Source organism: Bombus vancouverensis, unplaced genomic scaffold, assembly GCF_051014615.1.
Source record: "Bombus vancouverensis nearcticus unplaced genomic scaffold, iyBomVanc1_principal scaffold0033, whole genome shotgun sequence".
In the NCBI taxonomy this organism is placed as follows: domain Eukaryota; kingdom Metazoa; phylum Arthropoda; class Insecta; order Hymenoptera; family Apidae; genus Bombus; species Bombus vancouverensis.
The window spans coordinates 27,503-45,315 of NW_027468924.1; the positions used below are offsets into that span (position 1 = coordinate 27,503).

At 36.0% G+C, this 17,813-nt stretch overlaps 1 protein-coding gene across 2 annotated transcripts; it reads left to right on the forward strand.

The window, feature by feature from the left end:
* The first annotated feature begins 317 nt into the window (after positions 1-317).
* LOC143304385 (omega-amidase NIT2-A-like) lies at positions 318-6,813 on the forward strand. Of its 2 annotated transcripts, XR_013061072.1 has the most exons (5): positions 318-405; positions 5,044-5,228; positions 5,630-5,798; positions 6,073-6,306; positions 6,458-6,813. XR_013061072.1 is itself a non-coding variant. In XM_076626844.1 (4 exons), the coding sequence occupies exons 2-4, from the start codon at positions 5,145-5,147 to the stop codon at positions 6,204-6,206; spliced, it is 387 nt and encodes a 128-aa protein (XP_076482959.1). In that variant the 5' UTR covers positions 318-405; positions 5,044-5,144; the 3' UTR covers positions 6,207-6,813. The 2 variants fall into 2 exon arrangements, 1 of the variants encoding a protein (XP_076482959.1); XM_076626844.1 differs by having other exon boundaries at positions 6,073-6,813.
* Positions 6,814-17,813: the final 11,000 nt, after the last annotated feature.

Below are 17,813 nucleotides of genomic sequence, written 5' to 3' on the forward strand. Positions count from 1 at the left end.
ATGTTGTCATCGTGGATGTGGACGGGCGTCCAGCTGTTTTTTCATAACACTTGTGCGATCTTCTTTGAACTTTTGTGCCCATTCAAACACACTTCGTGACAAAACACTTTCTCCATAATGTGCATTAAATCTTTGATAAATATAGGCATCAAACATAACCTCCGACCACAAGAAACGAATCACAGCATCCTGCACTGTTTTCCTGCAAATCGCCATTGCAAAGCGCCATTACTCGCGCAACGGTCACAAACGAATTGACGTAACATAATGAAACCTACGCAGCAGCACTGAACAGATATTGACGTCATACGAAGAGTGCAGATGGATCAATACGGTCGACAGAAATTTTAACTATCTGTAGTGCGGATAAATTTTTACCGAGAGTCGTATAGGAATCTATAATTTGTAAGTACACCTTTGGCTGAATGGAAATTTCTCTTACATATAGTCAAAAATGCAGAAACAGTGTATTGAATTGGAAAGTGATAAAAAATAAGCGAAGTTTCGAGGTTGCATGTGATTGCATGAGTACACAGGACGTTTTTAGCGAATAAAAAATAATTTTGAAAGACACGAGACTTATCTTGTATTTTATGCACTCTCTGTGTCCGAATCTCCAGAATCTCTCTATCTTATGAAGTGTTTTAGATTAGCCGGAAAATTTTGTATGTACATACAAGAAGTATACGATCTAAGTGGAATATTCCATTATTCTCTTGATACAACAGAAACGAAATTTACAGAACTTCTCAGAAAGTTGGTTTATTATTACCAAATTAATAGAATTAATATACGTTTATCATCTTTACATACCTAAGTCGTGGAGGTTTATCGTGCGTAGAAAATTAGTGTCGTTTCAAAGTTACATTTCGTACATTTTAAGCCTATAATTTGTAACGTACAAAGCAATGCAAATTTGTGCTGTTTCTGATCTCCACAATAAGAAAATCCAACTTTAGGTTTTTTACACAATGATATTTATGGAACAGTAATATCATATTATTGCATCGCTTGGAGAATGAAGTCAAGGTACGATGTGACCCTAGTGTAAACGCTGGGATAGCCAGCTGTGCCGCACTTATAAGCATAAGACACAATACCTATTAAATACGAGGTTAATACAATGTTGTATCAGCAGTGGTCCGCCACGGTCAGCCTGAAAGGATCGTTAAATTTTTAATCAAAGATACTGAAATATATCGATCGAATTGTATTGAAATTATACTTATATACAGTAATAATCTTCTATTGATTTGTGTATTGAAATACTCCAATTTATAATGTACATGTTATATGTATTTTGAGCAAAACTAAGATTAGAAGGAAATTAGATTAAATACCATAATGAGGTGTGAGAAGTGGGCAAAACTATTGAATTGTGTTTATCTATTATTTCTAATGTTTAAGACGTCGATTTGATGTTAATTCGAATTGACGTGTCTTCAGATACCGTATAGTTTGTAGTAACTCTGTAACTTAATTACCGTACAAGAATCCTTTCCACCCTGAGCATGTTCGGCGCATATTATACCATCAGTGATATCAGGTGCATTAGGAAATTTGGAACAAGCTATTTTGCATTCGGCGTTCTTAATCACTGGCATTTGTACTACCATTAATGCATTACGTCGTGGTCGTCCTACGAAGAAAATAAGAAAGATATTTAAGACTGGAACTGTTTAATTTTATTATAAAATTGATATCACTTACTATATCTTAACGCTCCCCATCCAGCAACAAGGGGGTTATAGCCGACGAAGTTGCTCTTTCGTAGGGGCTCTTTCGTACAAATGGGATATACGTACCCTGAAAAATAAAAAAATAAATGAAAATGCAGGAAACGAATGACCAAAAGTATGAGAAAGAATTGTACACGCTTTATGACACAATATATGTGTACAGTAAGAAATTTCAGGATATGATACTTCAGTAATACTCAATAGCATATATATATATATATATACATATATATATATTTGAGGACTTACTCGAAAATGGCACCTCCTCCGCCAATCTAAGAATGGCAATATTATGATTGCGTATGTTTTCTATTCCATCCATATGTGCACAATGTGCTGCGGTCAAAACATGCCTAGCCGATATCAGGGAACCTCCGCACTTCCATAGTGGTTTGTCTGGGTGTCGGGGATTACGAAAACCTAATGCAGCGATCCATGGCCAAGCGCCTAAAATGCAATAGTCATAGTTGTGAATATACATAATTTTTTCTCACGTAACGAGTAACAACGATTATTACCTATTCGATATTCGATCATACAGCAGACGATAAGTACATACGTACAAATACTCTGAAATAGAGATTTGATAAAGACAGAAATTAAATTTTTATTCCAGTGAAATACAAATTATTAAATAATTCTATATAATTTCTATTTGAACTATACTGAACTATAAAGTTCAAACGTGTAATTTCTGCCCTAACAGTTTTTGATCTCTATCCATATTATTACTCCTATATCAATTTTTTATTTCAAGCAAAAAGATACTCTTTCTAACATGAAGTAAAAGAAAGAAATAATTCAAGTTAATAAGTAAAGTTACTACCGATGAAATCATAGCATTATTATTTAGTCTAATTGAAATGTACATTGATGTGCTGTTTAATGCCTTTAAAGTTCATTCTTTGCAGTAAATGGCTTATTATTAATCGGAAAGAAAGACATAAAACGTACCAAGTTCAGCTGGTTTACCATCGACCAGCCTGGTATGAGAGACGTTGCTAAAACCACAGTATGGTGGTCGCAAAGCCTTATACTTGTACACAGTTTTTATTAAAATTTCTCTCTTCTCTTTGTTTGGATCGTTCGGACAGCAAACGATCGTAACATTGCCCTGGTATCTGCACACTGATCGTCTATAAAAATCGGTGGCTGTACGGTACTGTATCTGCCATATTTCTTGCAGAGGTTTACATTTTCTGTAGTCAAGGCACCTGCCTTCTTGATTGTCCGGTGTGGTACATTCTGGATCAAACAATTTTAAAACATTTATACAGTTCAAAGATGCGTAAGAAAGCGACACCGATTACTCAACTTTCGAAGTAAAAAGCCGATCAAGTCCACCGGATTGCCCTACAGACACGTATTAATCCGTAAGAGTTAGTCATCATGTTGATAATAATTATCTAAAGAAACTTTTCACGTGAAAATATAAAATTTTAATTGATTAGATATTGTGTTAGCCATACTTAAGAAAGAAAATGAAAATGAATGAAATGAAAGAAAAGGACTACCTTCAACCTCATTTTTTAAATAAACACTTTGTCAGTTTTGCGGTAAATAAATTCTTAGGAATTCAGGACAGTTTTTAGTGAATCATTTTGTTTCGACCGTTCGCGGAGAGACGCGATCGCGAGATAGCACGTCAACGAGAGTTGTAAGTTCCCGTTACGATTAAATAATCGACGCCACGAACTGATCGATCCCCTTATTTCGATTATGATAATAAGGGTAGTTCAATGAAATTCCACAGAATTAACACAAATAAATTAATGTTTATTTCAACAACTTATTAACTAGAAAGATATAAAAGGAACAAAAAAAATGTAACTGCGTTTTGGTTGATAAGTAATGCGCGACATACCACATGTGTTGACGGTTCGACTTCTCGAAAAGTTCTGAACGCCTTTCGATTTTTTTCGTTTTTTCTGGAAGGCGACCCCCACTACGTTCGGATCACGCCACATTCTTTTACTGCGAGGTAAAATACGGGCCACGAGTCGACGTTTCTGGAAGTCGCCCTGCTTAATGAACCACGCGCTTGCCACTACAATGTTTGTTTGCCGGGCAGACGCGACGATCCGTCTGCGACATTATAGTGCCGCGATCGATAGTTAAGAATATGACCTATGGTAAGCCGCATGGCGTAACATTCTCCCCCCGTTGAGAGGGTACCGATCAAACTAGCGAGGTGTGGTTGAAGTTCCCATCTTATTTCGTCTCGGTGGCTAGTTGTTCGGGTTTCTCGAGATCGGGTTGAATTGGCAGTGGGACAAGCCTTTTGACGCCCCGATCCAAAATGCTCTTTGCCGTCTGAACTGTAGCTGTCCGGATGACACCATCGGCGCCTGGATGAACCTTGATAACTCGGCCCAGAGGCCAATGCATGGAGGGAACGTTGTCCTCTCCGAGGATGACGATTGTGCCCTTTTGGATGCTGTGTCCACCCTTGCTCCATTTATTGCGGTTGGTTAGCTCGTTCAAATACTCCTTATGCCAGCTGCCATTTGGAGAGTCGGTTCGATGGAATGTCTCTGAAATCTCGATCACGTAAGCACATTAATGAATCGCCAATGAGGAAATGTCCGGGAGTGAGGGCTAGGAGATCATTTGGATCGGTGGAGATAGGAGTTAGCGGGCGGGAATTGAGGACTGCTTCTATTTCTATGATAAGAGTATTACGGTGTTAAGCTCATATGTTTCTGTTTCTCCACTCGCGCTGCGCCATAATATCCTTTGATATTTCCGATCCTCTGGTCGTACGAGGAATTGCCGATACATTTTCTCGATGTCGCCAGTGAGTACGTACTGATGAGCGCGGAATCTAATTAATATACAAAATAAATTGTGAATTGATTCGAGAATATAGGATTTCCCCATTTTCATGATTATCGTGATTTTTGTATAAATATATTTGTGAAGATACTAATAATTAGGTACTTATAAATTAGTATTGTCAATTATTTTGCATTTATAATTCCGCCTCTAGTATAAGTGTTAATTGAAAACTAACTTTATGTTTCAAAAAGTACTAGCAAAGTCGTTGAGTAACAAGCCACTGATGCTAACACAAATAGCATTGTCGTAATTAAATATTTCTAAATATTCATTTTTCATTTTGAACCTGTAGAAACGATTTATTATATATACTATTAGCTAAGTAATTGCATATTTAATTAAGTCGAAATATAAAACTTAGTTATTTTAATAATTTAAAAAATAAAAAACTGACAAACATTTCAATTTAATTTATGGTTGGAACAAAAGACAGTTATTTTTCATTAATTGAAATATTGCAATGCAGAGTACTTTCCAAAATACGCCGAGAGTATTCCTGATGGTGAAACGAGCGTTGCTTCATCGAACGCAGCTAAAGAAAACAACATCTATGTAGTTGGTGGTACGATGCCTGAAATAGAGGGCGATAAATTGTACAATACCTGTACTATTTGGGGTCCCGATGGAACTTTGATAGCAAAGCACCGAAAGGTAAGTAATATATTCCTTTATGGCTTTGAATTTGAAAATATTGGGGTGAAGAAAGTGACTCTATCTAGGAATAATTTAGGAATATACATATGTACATACGTATACTATAACCAATTCTATAATTTACGGTTTATAAAATACGTTATGATACGGGAAACGCCCATTTTTGTTGTAATGTGTTTGTTGTTGTATAAATTTTTCACATACTTAAAATATTATTATACTTATTTTTTCTCCTTTTTAAACATTATTAAATGATAAGATTCTTTAATAAAAGAAAGTGATAAAAACGCTGTCAGTTATTAAATAAAAAATAATTAAAGTTTAGGAGTTGGTAACTTTGATATTAAATTAGAAAAGTTGCAGCAATAGAATTAGCGACCACATTTTTATGTTATTAGGTACATCTATTCGACATCGACATTCCTAATAAGATTACTTTTCGAGAGAGTGATTCACTCAGTCCTGGTAACTCCCTAACGACGTTCGATGTGAAGGGCTGCAAAATAGGTATTGGCATTTGCTATGATATTAGATTCGAGGAAATGGCACGCATTTATCGGAACAAAGGTACAGTAACTTAATCGATCAATACTTAACTAGCAAAAAATTAAATATCTTTCTTAAATATATTCTATATAAAATTAATATAATCTGTAACTCTGTATAAAAAGAAGCTTAATTTAAAAAACCAGTATATTTGCTGAAAATGAAACAAATAAAAGAATTAAAAGCACAATAAGAGGACTGTCCTCGCATATTCAGAAATGATGGAATGTGAACCGTGCAACTACGAAGTTAATTGGTATTCGGTGGCTTCATATTTCCTGCTTCTCTGGGTTAGGTTGCCAAATGCTGATATATCCAGCGGCATTCAATATGACCACTGGACCACTGCACTGGTCATTACTTCAGCGTTTCAGAGCGAATGATAATCAATTATACGTTGCCTGCATATCACCGGCTCGTGTTCCTTAAGCAAGTTACGTCGCATGGGGACATACACAGTTGACCAATCCCTGGGGAAAGATTCTTTACGATTTGGAAACTCAAGAGAATATGGCAGTCACCGATATCGGTAATTTACAGCTTAAAATTAAAAGCGAGAGATCCATGATGTAATTAATTTTTAGTCTCGTTAATTTATCGATTTAGCCATCTTCCTCTGTATTTGTTGAATTTATTAGTAAGCATTACTTATTACTTCGTATGTTTCTTTTTTCTATCAGATCTAAAAGTTGTTGAGGAAGTAAGGGCTCAGATGCCTACATTTTCTCAGAGACGTACAGATTTGTACGACACTGTCTGTAAGAAGGAGTAACTCTACACTAAAACAGAAAATGTTTTTTTATAATATTTCTACTGCAATATCCCTTTTTTGTGAATTATTACTAATTTCTTATCATTTGTACTAAACGAATGACTCAATTAAGAAAACCAAAACGTTATAAATAATAATCTGTATATCTTGTGTATCAACATGTAATTGGATATTATAATAATATAGGAATGCTATAATAATATAGGATAATAATATAGGAGAATAATAATATAGAAAAAAATACATGCTTTTAAACACCTTTAATATCGATCACATAAATTGGTATAATTCACAATGATTACGCATACATAAAAGACCCCTTGATAGTAAAATTTACGATCAAAAGGCAATTACGTATCGTTTAACAACATTTAATTTATAACACCTTTTAAACATTTAGACAGATTAACACATAACACTTCTTATATATAAACATCAATTCGAAGTTATCAGCTTGAAGAAATTGGTCGATTAATACCTGTAGATTGTCTGTCTCGATGAAAGACTTAAAGAGAGCAAAAACATGATGATGCCGCTAATATAATATTCCTTCTTTCTTGTATCTGTCTGCCTCTCAGGTCGTTTTACTAATTACAATAAGTAATTTCGACTTCTTTGCGCTCTCTTTTAACGCATTCGAGACCGAAAGAAATTCATATCAGTCAGTAGGCAAGGATATAATATACATATTTTATATATAACTTATGTAGTAATGTATATATCATGTTAGTTTCATATTTTTTTCAACATAGAATTATTATATATATATATATATATATATATATATATATATATATAACTGTACATAATACATTATAGAATAACATAGTATATAATTTTATATTTTAAAAATATGAAGCATACTATTTAAGATTGTCATCGATTTAAAATCAAAGTATGAAAAGGATACCCTGGAGAGAGTAAAACACAGAATCATTCCAACTAAACATTCAGATCGTACCGACACCTAGGTATCGTCTTACAATTAAATCTCGGTCTCGAATGGATTAAAATGAAATACATACTTGCAGCTTCAACATCTTCAATATCGAGGAGATTCAAACTTTACAAATAAATGTAAATTGCGATGTAAAACAAAGCGATGTAAAAAGGGAAAAAGGAAGGAAAGAAGGAACAGGGAAGCAAAGAGAAGAAACGAATTTTTCATTTTCTCGAAACTGGATCAAGTTTCAGGAAGACCATCCAAGTAATTGATGTCCTCTGTAATTATTTGTTAATCATGCGCGGAATCAGAACGATTCGACCTCGTTCCAAAGCAAATCGTTACTAGAGTAGAGACGGGAATTAATAATTCGTGTCAATTGTTCGATCGTGTTCACAAATTCAAATGCGGTTGAGTGGCGGAAACCATTTATAACACGTCCCATACAGCGTAGATCGCATACACGTCTTAGGATGTATTTTTGGTACTTATATATACTCTATATATATTCTTACTCTATATATACTTATATGTACTCTACATATATTCTCTATCTTAGATATACCATAAAATATTTCGTGTAATCGCGTATTCGTGTCTAATGTCAGGGATTCTCTTTCCATAAGTCTGCGTTTTCTATATTATCTTTCTTCCTTATCAGTAGGCATTCTCACAATTTGTGATTAATACTGCTCGTACAGGAATGTTAGGTTTTTGACGTTGTAAAATTTCACGTGAAATAATAATGCCTATATATTGACTAATTTATCAATTAATTAAATCCGTGTATATCAAGTTTTCTATAATTTACTACTTTCGTGTAACTACAGAAATTTGATGCAATATAAAACTTGATTAAAACAGCGATTCATTAGGAAACGAGAATAATGATGCAAATATTTTTTGTAGCCATTATATAGGATTTCGATCGCATAATTAATCAGTATCAACTTACCGGTCTTTAACGGTAGAATAGAAAGAAGTGCAGGCGGTACGGAGACCGCAATTATGATCACTTTCAGATAGAATCTCCAACAGTGGTACATCTTCTTAGTCGTAATAAGTCGCGATCAGAAGCGTAAAAGAAGTTTAGCAGTGGCGTAAGTACCGCACTAGCCAGAAGTATCTGCGACAGAAATCAGAATACACTCTTTTTCGCATGGTTGGATCAATTTCGCGTGGGACTAACCTGATTGAACCTAACGCGGGATAATTGCTCAACTCACGACCTTAACCAGCCCGCTTGATTCTCTGTAAATGCTTGAAATTGACGCTTGGATTCTTTCCAGATTAACTAGCTTTGCCCCTCCCTCCCTTTATCTATTTTCTTAGATCGACTTAGAATGGATCGAACAAAGGCACAAAAGAATTCGAAGAAAACAACAACTTATTATCCAAATTGTTCATCGAGGGTAATCAATGCTGTATACTTCCTAGAATTAGGATGAATAGGGATTTGGAGAAACCCACCGGCCATGTCCAGAATAATAAAATATCTCGCTTTTGCAATCTCGCGACTCGATCCGCAATGAGGGGTAAAGGATACCGATCCGCGACCGTATATTTATTTAGTTCTCGAAAATCTGCCTATCATCTATCTGAACCATTGTTCGTCTTCACGAGTAACACGGGATATAGAAGGGAAAATAAAGGAAAGGAAGGTGGGGATAAGTAGAAGCTTGGGGCCAAGTTTAATTCACTGAAACCGAGCTGCTTGTATTATCACAAAACAAAATTGCCAGTACGTCATTTCCGTACTCTCGTCCTCGCGAAAATGGTTTTGCTCGTTAAGAAAAAACGAAGAGACAGGGGAAGAGAAGAGAGGAAAAAGCAAACGGAGAGCGCTTTTAAAAAGCTGGCGAACCGTGTGTTACCACAACGAGATACGCGGTGCTATTTGTCGCTTTAAATTGTGTCGCAACTCGTTTTTGAGATCTTTGCCAGGGACGCGTTAAAACACGCTGCAAATATATTTCTGGCTTTTCTGGGGTTTAACTGAAATATGACAAATAACGTTGTAAAACATATGTACTTATGACTTACAGAGTAATTGAGTGTACAAAATATATAGTATACAAAATAGCCAGCGATTTAGGGCTTTAAAAGATCAAAAGAAAAGAAAAGAAAAGAAAAGAAAAGAAAAGAAAAGAAAAGAAAAGAAAAGAAAAGAAAAGAAAAGAAAAGAAAAGAAAAGAAAAGAAAAGAAAAGAAAAGAAAAGAAAAGAAAAGAAAAGAAAAGAAAAGAAAAGAAAAGAAAAGAAAAGAAAAGAAGAAAGATAATATGTTGTGGCAGTCTAAGTCGATCTAAGAAAATAGATAAAGGGAGGGAGGGGCAAAGCTAGTTAATCCGGAAAGAATCCAAGCGTCAATTTCAAGCATTTACAGAGAATCACTATTGAAAGTTCAAAGGCCGACTAGTGAGCTTCATCCTATCTCATTTTTTAATCAGGCGATGGATCGACGAATCGTATTGATTTCGAGGATTATTATAGTTCTGTGGGAATTTTAAAGCGTGGTTTGTCTAATCTTGTCTCGTTAGCTACAGACTGAGTTAGCTACAGAAGTTTGGCGAGCAGCCTGAAACTTGATCCAGTTTCGAGAAAATGAAAAATTCGTTTTTCCTCTTTGCTTCCCTGTTCCTTCTTTCCTCCTTTTTCCCTTTTTACATCGCGTTAAGACCCGTTAAATAATATTGACTGCCGTGGACGCTGGCTGAGAAGTGCACTTTATAACTAGCTTTAAAATCACTGACGTCGATGAGGACAAAGGTAAGTTAGAGGGTCATTTATCTGAGCTGGTGTTATTCCGCTGTACAAACTATTTCCGGCCAGTACCTTTTATGTACTTTCGCTTCCGCTAACAAGCAACGCGCCATGTCCATCACTGTTCTATTATACCTTTCCGCTGTCCCGTTTAATTCATGTACGTATGTTGGGCAATTATTTATTCTTATACCTTTATCCCTAGCAAATTTATAAATTCGATTATTTAAATATTCTTTACCATTATCGCATCTTAATATTTTTAACCTCTTGCCCGTTAAATTTTCGGCTTCATTTACGAACTGTACGAAAGAATCAAAGACCTCATCTTTTGATTTTATACAATAGATCCTAGCTGTTTTACTATAATCATCGATAAATGAAATGAAATATTTTTCTCCATTGAATCCGGTAGTCTTAAAGGGACCACATACGTCCGTATGAATAATTTCCATTATTTCCTTAGCCTTAGTTCGATTATTTTTGAAAGGTAAGTTATGCATTTTGCTTTCTATACACACCCTACATTTCAAAAGTTCCTTTTCAAATTCATTCGGTATGCCAGTCACTAGCTGCTCTTTACCCAAAATCTCTAAATATTTAAAATTTACGTGTCCTAGCATCCTATGCCATCTTTCCTTTTTACTCATACCACTACGTTCGGCGCTGTTTACTAAGTGCTTCTTCCCTTTCAATATACTTTTTATTCTATATGTCCCATTCTCTTTGAACGCTACAGCTGTAAGTATATTATCCTCATCTATTACTTTCGCAATATTTCCTTTGGAAATAACCGTATTCTTATTGTCTGTTAGTTTACCTAAACTAATCAAATTTGCGGACATTTCTTTCGCGTAAAATACTTTCCTCATATTTATTTTATTTTGTTTTCCGAATGCTTCAAAATGACTTATAACATTCCCAACTTTTGTCGCTTTTATCGGTCTATTATCGCCTGAATATATAATATATTTACCGGTTCTTTTAGGTCGATAGATTTATCGAAATAATTTATATTATTAATTATGTGATCGGTACAACCGCTATCTAATAGCCACACTATTTCGTTCTTACTTATTTCATTCGTCTCACTGCTGTTTGCTGCGTGCGCCGTTGCTGTCCATATGCCTGCTCTTGAGTTTCCATGCTCGCCCGTGCCGGTTCTTGATTGACGATGAAAGTTTCCACGTCCTCTGCTCGTATTGCCTTTGTTCTCTCTTCCTCTGTTTCGACCACGTGTTGGCCCATGCCAATAGCCGTTACTGCTTCCCGCTTGGACGCCATTTTGACACTCTCTCGCAAAGTGTCCTAATCTTCCACATCTGAAGCATCCTTCCTTTTTTGCAGAAAAGGCGTTGGTTTGCCTTTCTCCTCCATTGGATTTATTTTTCTTCTCTGCTATTTCTATTTTATTTTTCACATACGCTACCGTTTGATTCTCTTCTTTCAATGCGTCTATTATGTCCGCTATGTAGCTGTATTCTTCGGCTAACGTATTCAGCATGTAATTCAGCTTTTCCCTCTCACTTACTTGTGCGCCCGCACTTTTTAATTCATTTATTAATTTTTCGAAATCGTTAAAGAATGATGCTGAATCACTGTAGTTCTCCAGTCTTATGTTTTCCAATCTCCTTCTGCATACGATCTGCAGTGCCGTCGACTCTTTCAAGTACATTTCATCGAACCTCTTTATTATATCATACGCCGTTTTTCCTTCCCTAACATACTCCAATTGTCTGTTCGATATTGCACTATAAATTATATTTATCGCCTTCAAATCCTTTTTGTCCCAGTCTTCATCGTCTCTTTCGTTCTTCATTCTAGTTGTAACAACCTCGCATTCCTTATATTTGAGAAACATCGTGATTCTTTGCTTCCACATTCCATAATCCTCGCCATCGAATATAGGTATCATGATTTCCGATCCCTCCATTTTAATTGATTCTTCTTTTTTTTTTCTTTTCTTACTCAAGCGTTCCTACGTGCTCGAAGTATATTTTGTTCCTCTGAAAGTTTTTTTTTCTTTACTGAAAACTCACTCGCAAGATCGTAACCACGCACTAAATATCTTGCAAAACTAGTAACCACGCTCTGCTACCATGTTAAGGAAATTCGAGGATTTGGGAATACAAATAATTGACTATATTTCCCACACAACAGTTATACATCTATATTACACTCTGAAGAACGTCTTGCACGCACGCTTGTCGCCAACCGACTATCCTAGATTCTTCTAACATCTGGCAACAGTCTTTTGTCTCCACTAAGACCTTGACGCCCTCTGGCCCTTACACACACACTCTCATGTACAGTGTAAATGTATCACTTCCTTAACACAATTATCCCGCGTTAGGTTCAATCAGGTTAGTCCCACGCGAAATTGATCCAACCATGCGAAAAAGAGTGTATTCTGATTTCTGTCGCAGATACTTCTGGCTAGTGCGGTACTTACGCCACTGCTAAACTTCTTTTACGCTTCTGATCGCGACTTATTACGACTAAGAAGATGTACCACTGTTGGAGATTCTACCTGAAAGTGATCATAATTGCGGTCTCTGTACCGCCTGCACTTCTTTCTATTCTACCGTTAAAGACCGGTAAGTTGATACTGATTAATTATGCGATCGAAATCTTATATAATGGCTACAAAAAATATTTGCATCATTATTCTCGTTTCCTAATGAATCGCTGTTTTAATCAAGTTTTATATTGCATCAAATTTCTGTAGTTACACGAAAGTAGTAAATTATAGAAAACTTGATATACACGGATTTAATTAATTGATAAATTAGTCAATATATAGGCATTATTATTTCACGTGAAATTTTACAACGTCAAAAACCTAACATTCCTGTACGAGCAGTATTAATCACAAATTGTGAGAATGCCTACTGATAAGGAAGAAAGATAATATAGAAAACGCGGACTTGTGGAAAGAGAATCCCTGACATTAGACACGAATACGCGATTTCACGAAATATTTTATGGTATATCTAAGATAGAGAATATATATAGAGTACATATAAGTATATATAGAGTAAGAATATATATAGAGTATATATAAGTACCAAAAATACATCCTAAGACGTGTATGCGATCTACGCTGTATGGGACGTGTTATAAATGGTTTCCGCCACTCAACGCAACTCAATGACAGGAATAATTTTTTGTTACGGGTCGTTTAATTTATTCGTTCGTTAGGACGATTGGTCTGACAAATTCAAAGTCTTGTTCCGTATAAATATTTTTAAACAAGCACGTCATAAGCTTTGTATATTTTTTTTATCGCAACGAAGAAAGTTCAGAGAAATGTTGAAATTATTAATTACAAAAGAAGACATTTACGTTGTAAAAATGTTAGCGAAAACATTTGTGAAAAAGTTACTTTGTTATAAATTCTACAAAAAGAAATATTGAAAATCACGTCCCATTTATTCAGTATTTATGCACGTATGAAAAGTATTTTGCATTCGCGCAAAAAAATCCCTTAAGGATACATATTTTATAATAATTGGAGTGTCAAAGTTATTACGCGGATTGGCGTACCTTAACCACGTGCCTTTTAATGAAACTAGGTTATTCATTTGTTATTCGTTCCTAACTTTCAACTTTATGATTTTTGCGGAATAAAATTTTATATTCCGGTTCAGTTTATAAATGATTCAGGGTAAATACATTTATTACGATCGTTTAAAGTTTAAAGAAACACCGTTATAAAGTCGTAATACGAGACAAAGCGATTCAGAACTCGAATTCATTTGTTGGAACGACGCCATGGGCAAAAGTAGATAATGGAAAACTTTCTTCCAAAGACCATTTGATAGCGCCGACGTAATCAAGAGTGTGACGATATTGCCAGAGACGTTTCTGCAAATAGAAGACTAACTTATTTACGAATTGCCGTAACACGATTGCCGCTGGTAGTATGGTTAGTAATCGCTTTATTGAATTTTCGCTTGATGTGACATCGTCGAGAGTTTCTAGCGAAATTCTTCTCCCTGTAAAACTATGTTTCTACAGCAATGGCTGTAATTTTCGAGTTACCGTTTGCGAAGAAATCTTTTTCTTTGTTACGTGTAATAGATTATTTTTAAGTTTTAAGTTTTAAATTACATTGGTAACCTTCTATAATTTATTACTCGAAGGTGGTAATTTTTTCTTAAATAGTTTGTTTTTCCTATAATTTATTATAATATATTTTACTACAGAATCCTCAAAAACATGATGTATGTATATATATATCCTGAAATATTATCAGTCTATTGTCAAGTTATAGAACATTATGGAAATTGCCAATTAAAGTCATAAAAAACAAAAAATAAGGAAGTTCGTTAAAATAATCAAGATATAGAATTTATTCGAGTAATATAGATTACGGTAGAGATGGTGACGGTAACAATGAGTGGACTGATACTTCGTGCGAAAACAAATTGGAAGCGCAGAGCGATGTATTGTTTCAGCGAATATCGATTTTAAAGCACGGTTTTAAAACACGGTATAATCAATTTTTTTACATAAAATTATATTGTATAGGCTATTGTTATTTAAACATTTTAAATTGGATGGTTTTTACATATGCTAAAAAAATGGAAAATGATGATGATGAATCAATGACACGTAGAAAATTATAATCTATTGTATTGCTGTTATCTAATGGTGTTGTAGTTGACTGTATGGTGGATGTATCTAATGGTGTTGTAGTTGACTGTATGTTGTTCAATATTGCTATGAAACTCTTCTGATTCATTGTCACTTATACGAAGGATGGAAGTATACGAAATCGATAAAATTATTAATAATATTTACGAAGAGAAAGTAAACTGTTGGATATATGACAAAATAATTCTATTTTAAATGAGAGACTGGTCAGCGTGGTTATTTTGTTTACAAAATCAAACGAATTTAATGAATGTAATGGTAAGGAAGTAACTATAAGTGGCTGTTAAACTATTTTTATGCTTGAAAAGTAATTCGCAAAGTAATGTAAAGCAGTACTACTGAGTTGTACATAACCTCTTTCAGAATTTGTTCTTAACCTCTTGCTTCATAACTTCCTTAATTATACTCTTCAAACTTATTGACTACTTCGATGTTGTTACGAACAGAAACTGATAAAATATTAATCTTAAATATAGATTGAAATGAAAGCTTGTCACGTAAATATATATATATGTACTACTTACTCAAACTATGGATCACATAACCTATACAAAAAAAAAAAAAAAAGAAAAAAAGAAAAAAATTATTGTACACTATAAAGCAAGAGGTTAAATCTTTAATCTGTTAAGAATTAAATTTTTTATTGTAACTGCGAAAATTATAAAAGTACCAAGCGAAGCAAGTACGGAATATATGCGGAATATGAATCGCTCAACGAACCAAAGAGCGGCTCAGTGACAAAATTAGCAAAGTAAAGACCACAAATATTACAACATTATATTCTACCACAAAATAATTCTCTATACAAAAAAGGTACACAACGAATCGATTTTTCACAACGATAAGAGTCAACAGAACCAATCAAGACCAGGCGAGACTCTCATAAGACAACGATATCAGAGGGATCAAATCAGCGACTTCAATCTATGTTACAGAGTATAGTTATCAAGAAAAATTGCTCTTTTCATGAAAAGTATGGTAATGATACTCTTATAATACATTGTATATCTGGCAGTCGGATGTGCCCGTGGCCATCGGAAATGTAAAGACGACGCTTTTAGAAAGTGATAGCGCCTTCGCGTTTTAAAAACGCGTTAGAAGAAGGACGGTTTCGCTATCCAAGGCGAATCGAAAAGTGCGCGTGTTGCGAGAATCAGAGTTGATCGAGACGTCGAAGCATAGAGTCGTTAGAATTGAGTTGCGAGTGTTGTCGAGTGTTGGAGTTGCTAGTGAGAGAGAGAGAGAGAGGGAGAGAGAGAGAGAGAGTTACCAAATAGTTGTCAAGTTATTTGTTGCAAATACGAGCGTTGCATTTAGTTTTCCTGTTAATCAAACATCGTTTCTCTGTCTAACTAATATCTGTATTTTCAATCCATTATTAATATATTCCGATATTACAAGTGGGGGCTCGTCCGGGATTGAATAAGACAGAGAAACGATACGATTTAACGGAGCTATTTGTGCGGGAGTAGAAAAGAATAGAATAAAATGGCAAACGTTGAAGACGAACGATTGTCGGGTGAAGAGGATTTGACGCTGGAGGAGCTGAGGAGTAAGCTCGCACAGATGAATCTGCCTATATCCGGTGCGAGATCAGTGCTGGTTGCCAGGTTGAACAAAGCGTGCAAACCTGGTCGATCTACTCCTAAGGATTCGAAGCGTGGCGAAGAACCAACAAACCAGCGAGATCTAAGAAGCAAGCAGAGAGCCGAACGCAGTCAAGAGGGAGAGGAAGACCTCGAGAAGCTGAGGACGAAAGAGCTGAGAGCGCTTCTCGTTAGCTTGGGGTTGAAGGTAACGGGAAGAAAATCCGAACTACGCGCGCGGCTACAGGCGGCCCTAGAAGGAGACGATGTATCGTCGGAAGAAGAGAGCTCCGACGAAAGTGAAGGCGAGGACGATAAACAAGGCGCGCGAGAATACAGGAGAGGCACGCGAGCGGTGTATCAGGACCGCGATGAGTATCAGCAGAAGTATATGCTTCGGTTCGATGTTGAGTCTTAAAGACGTGGAAGACTCATTAGAGAAATTCAGCGGGGATGATCTGCTGAGTGTAAATCAGTGGGTGGAAGACTTCGAGGAAATGGCAGAAGTGTGGGGTTGGTCAGACGCCCACATGGTGGCCTATGCTAAGAAATTACTCGCAGGCTCCGCTCAGGCCTTCGTACGACAAGAGCGATGCGCGAAGTTCTGGGCAAAGCTAAAAAAGGCGTTGAGGAATGAGTTTGAAAATGTAGTAAGCGACCAACAGATACATGGCGAGTTATCCCATAGAAAGAAGAAAGCAGATGAGAGTCTGCAACAATATATGTATCACATGTGCGGGATTGCAAAACAAGGAAGGGTTGATACGCAATCCTTGATAGACTACATTATTCAAGGCATTCCCGACGAGGTCGCGAACAAGACTGTGCTATACGGAGCCAGGAATATCGAGCAATTAAAAGAGCGTTTCAGGCGCTACGAAGCGATAAAAAGAGATATGGAGATGAGGACGAAATTTGAGGAGCCGAAGAGTAGCAGGGTAAAGCCGGTGGCGAAGCTGTCCGAAACCGAGAGGAACAAGGAACCCGGTCGATCTGGAGATGCGAGGAAGTCGAGAGGACCTAAATGCTTCAAATGTAGGGAGTACGGACACATCGCATCAAAATGCGACAAGGCACTGGGTGAGCCGTCAAAAAAAGTTTACAGCGTGTTTCGGTCGTTACAAACAAGGCGTTGTAAGGATGTTAAGATGGAAAATTTCGAATTGAGCGCGTTGATAGACACCGGTAGTGAGCTGACTCTAATGCGAGCAGATCAGCATGTGAAAATCGGAGCGCCCAGATTAAGTCGGGAAATCGTTGGATTTGGCGGTGTCGGTTCCGGAAGGAATTTTACGCTCGGGAAATTTTCGACGA

Coding starts and splice junctions, on each gene's coding strand:
- LOC143304385 (XM_076626844.1), top strand. CDS start 5,145: ATGCCTGAAATAGAGGGCGATAAATTGTACAATACCTGTACTATTTGG. Junction 5,229..5,629: donor TGATAGCAAAGCACCGAAAG/GTAAGTAATATA, acceptor TTATGTTATTAG/GTACATCTATTCGACATCGA. Junction 5,799..6,072: donor ACGCATTTATCGGAACAAAG/GTACAGTAACTT, acceptor TCTCTGGGTTAG/GTTGCCAAATGCTGATATAT.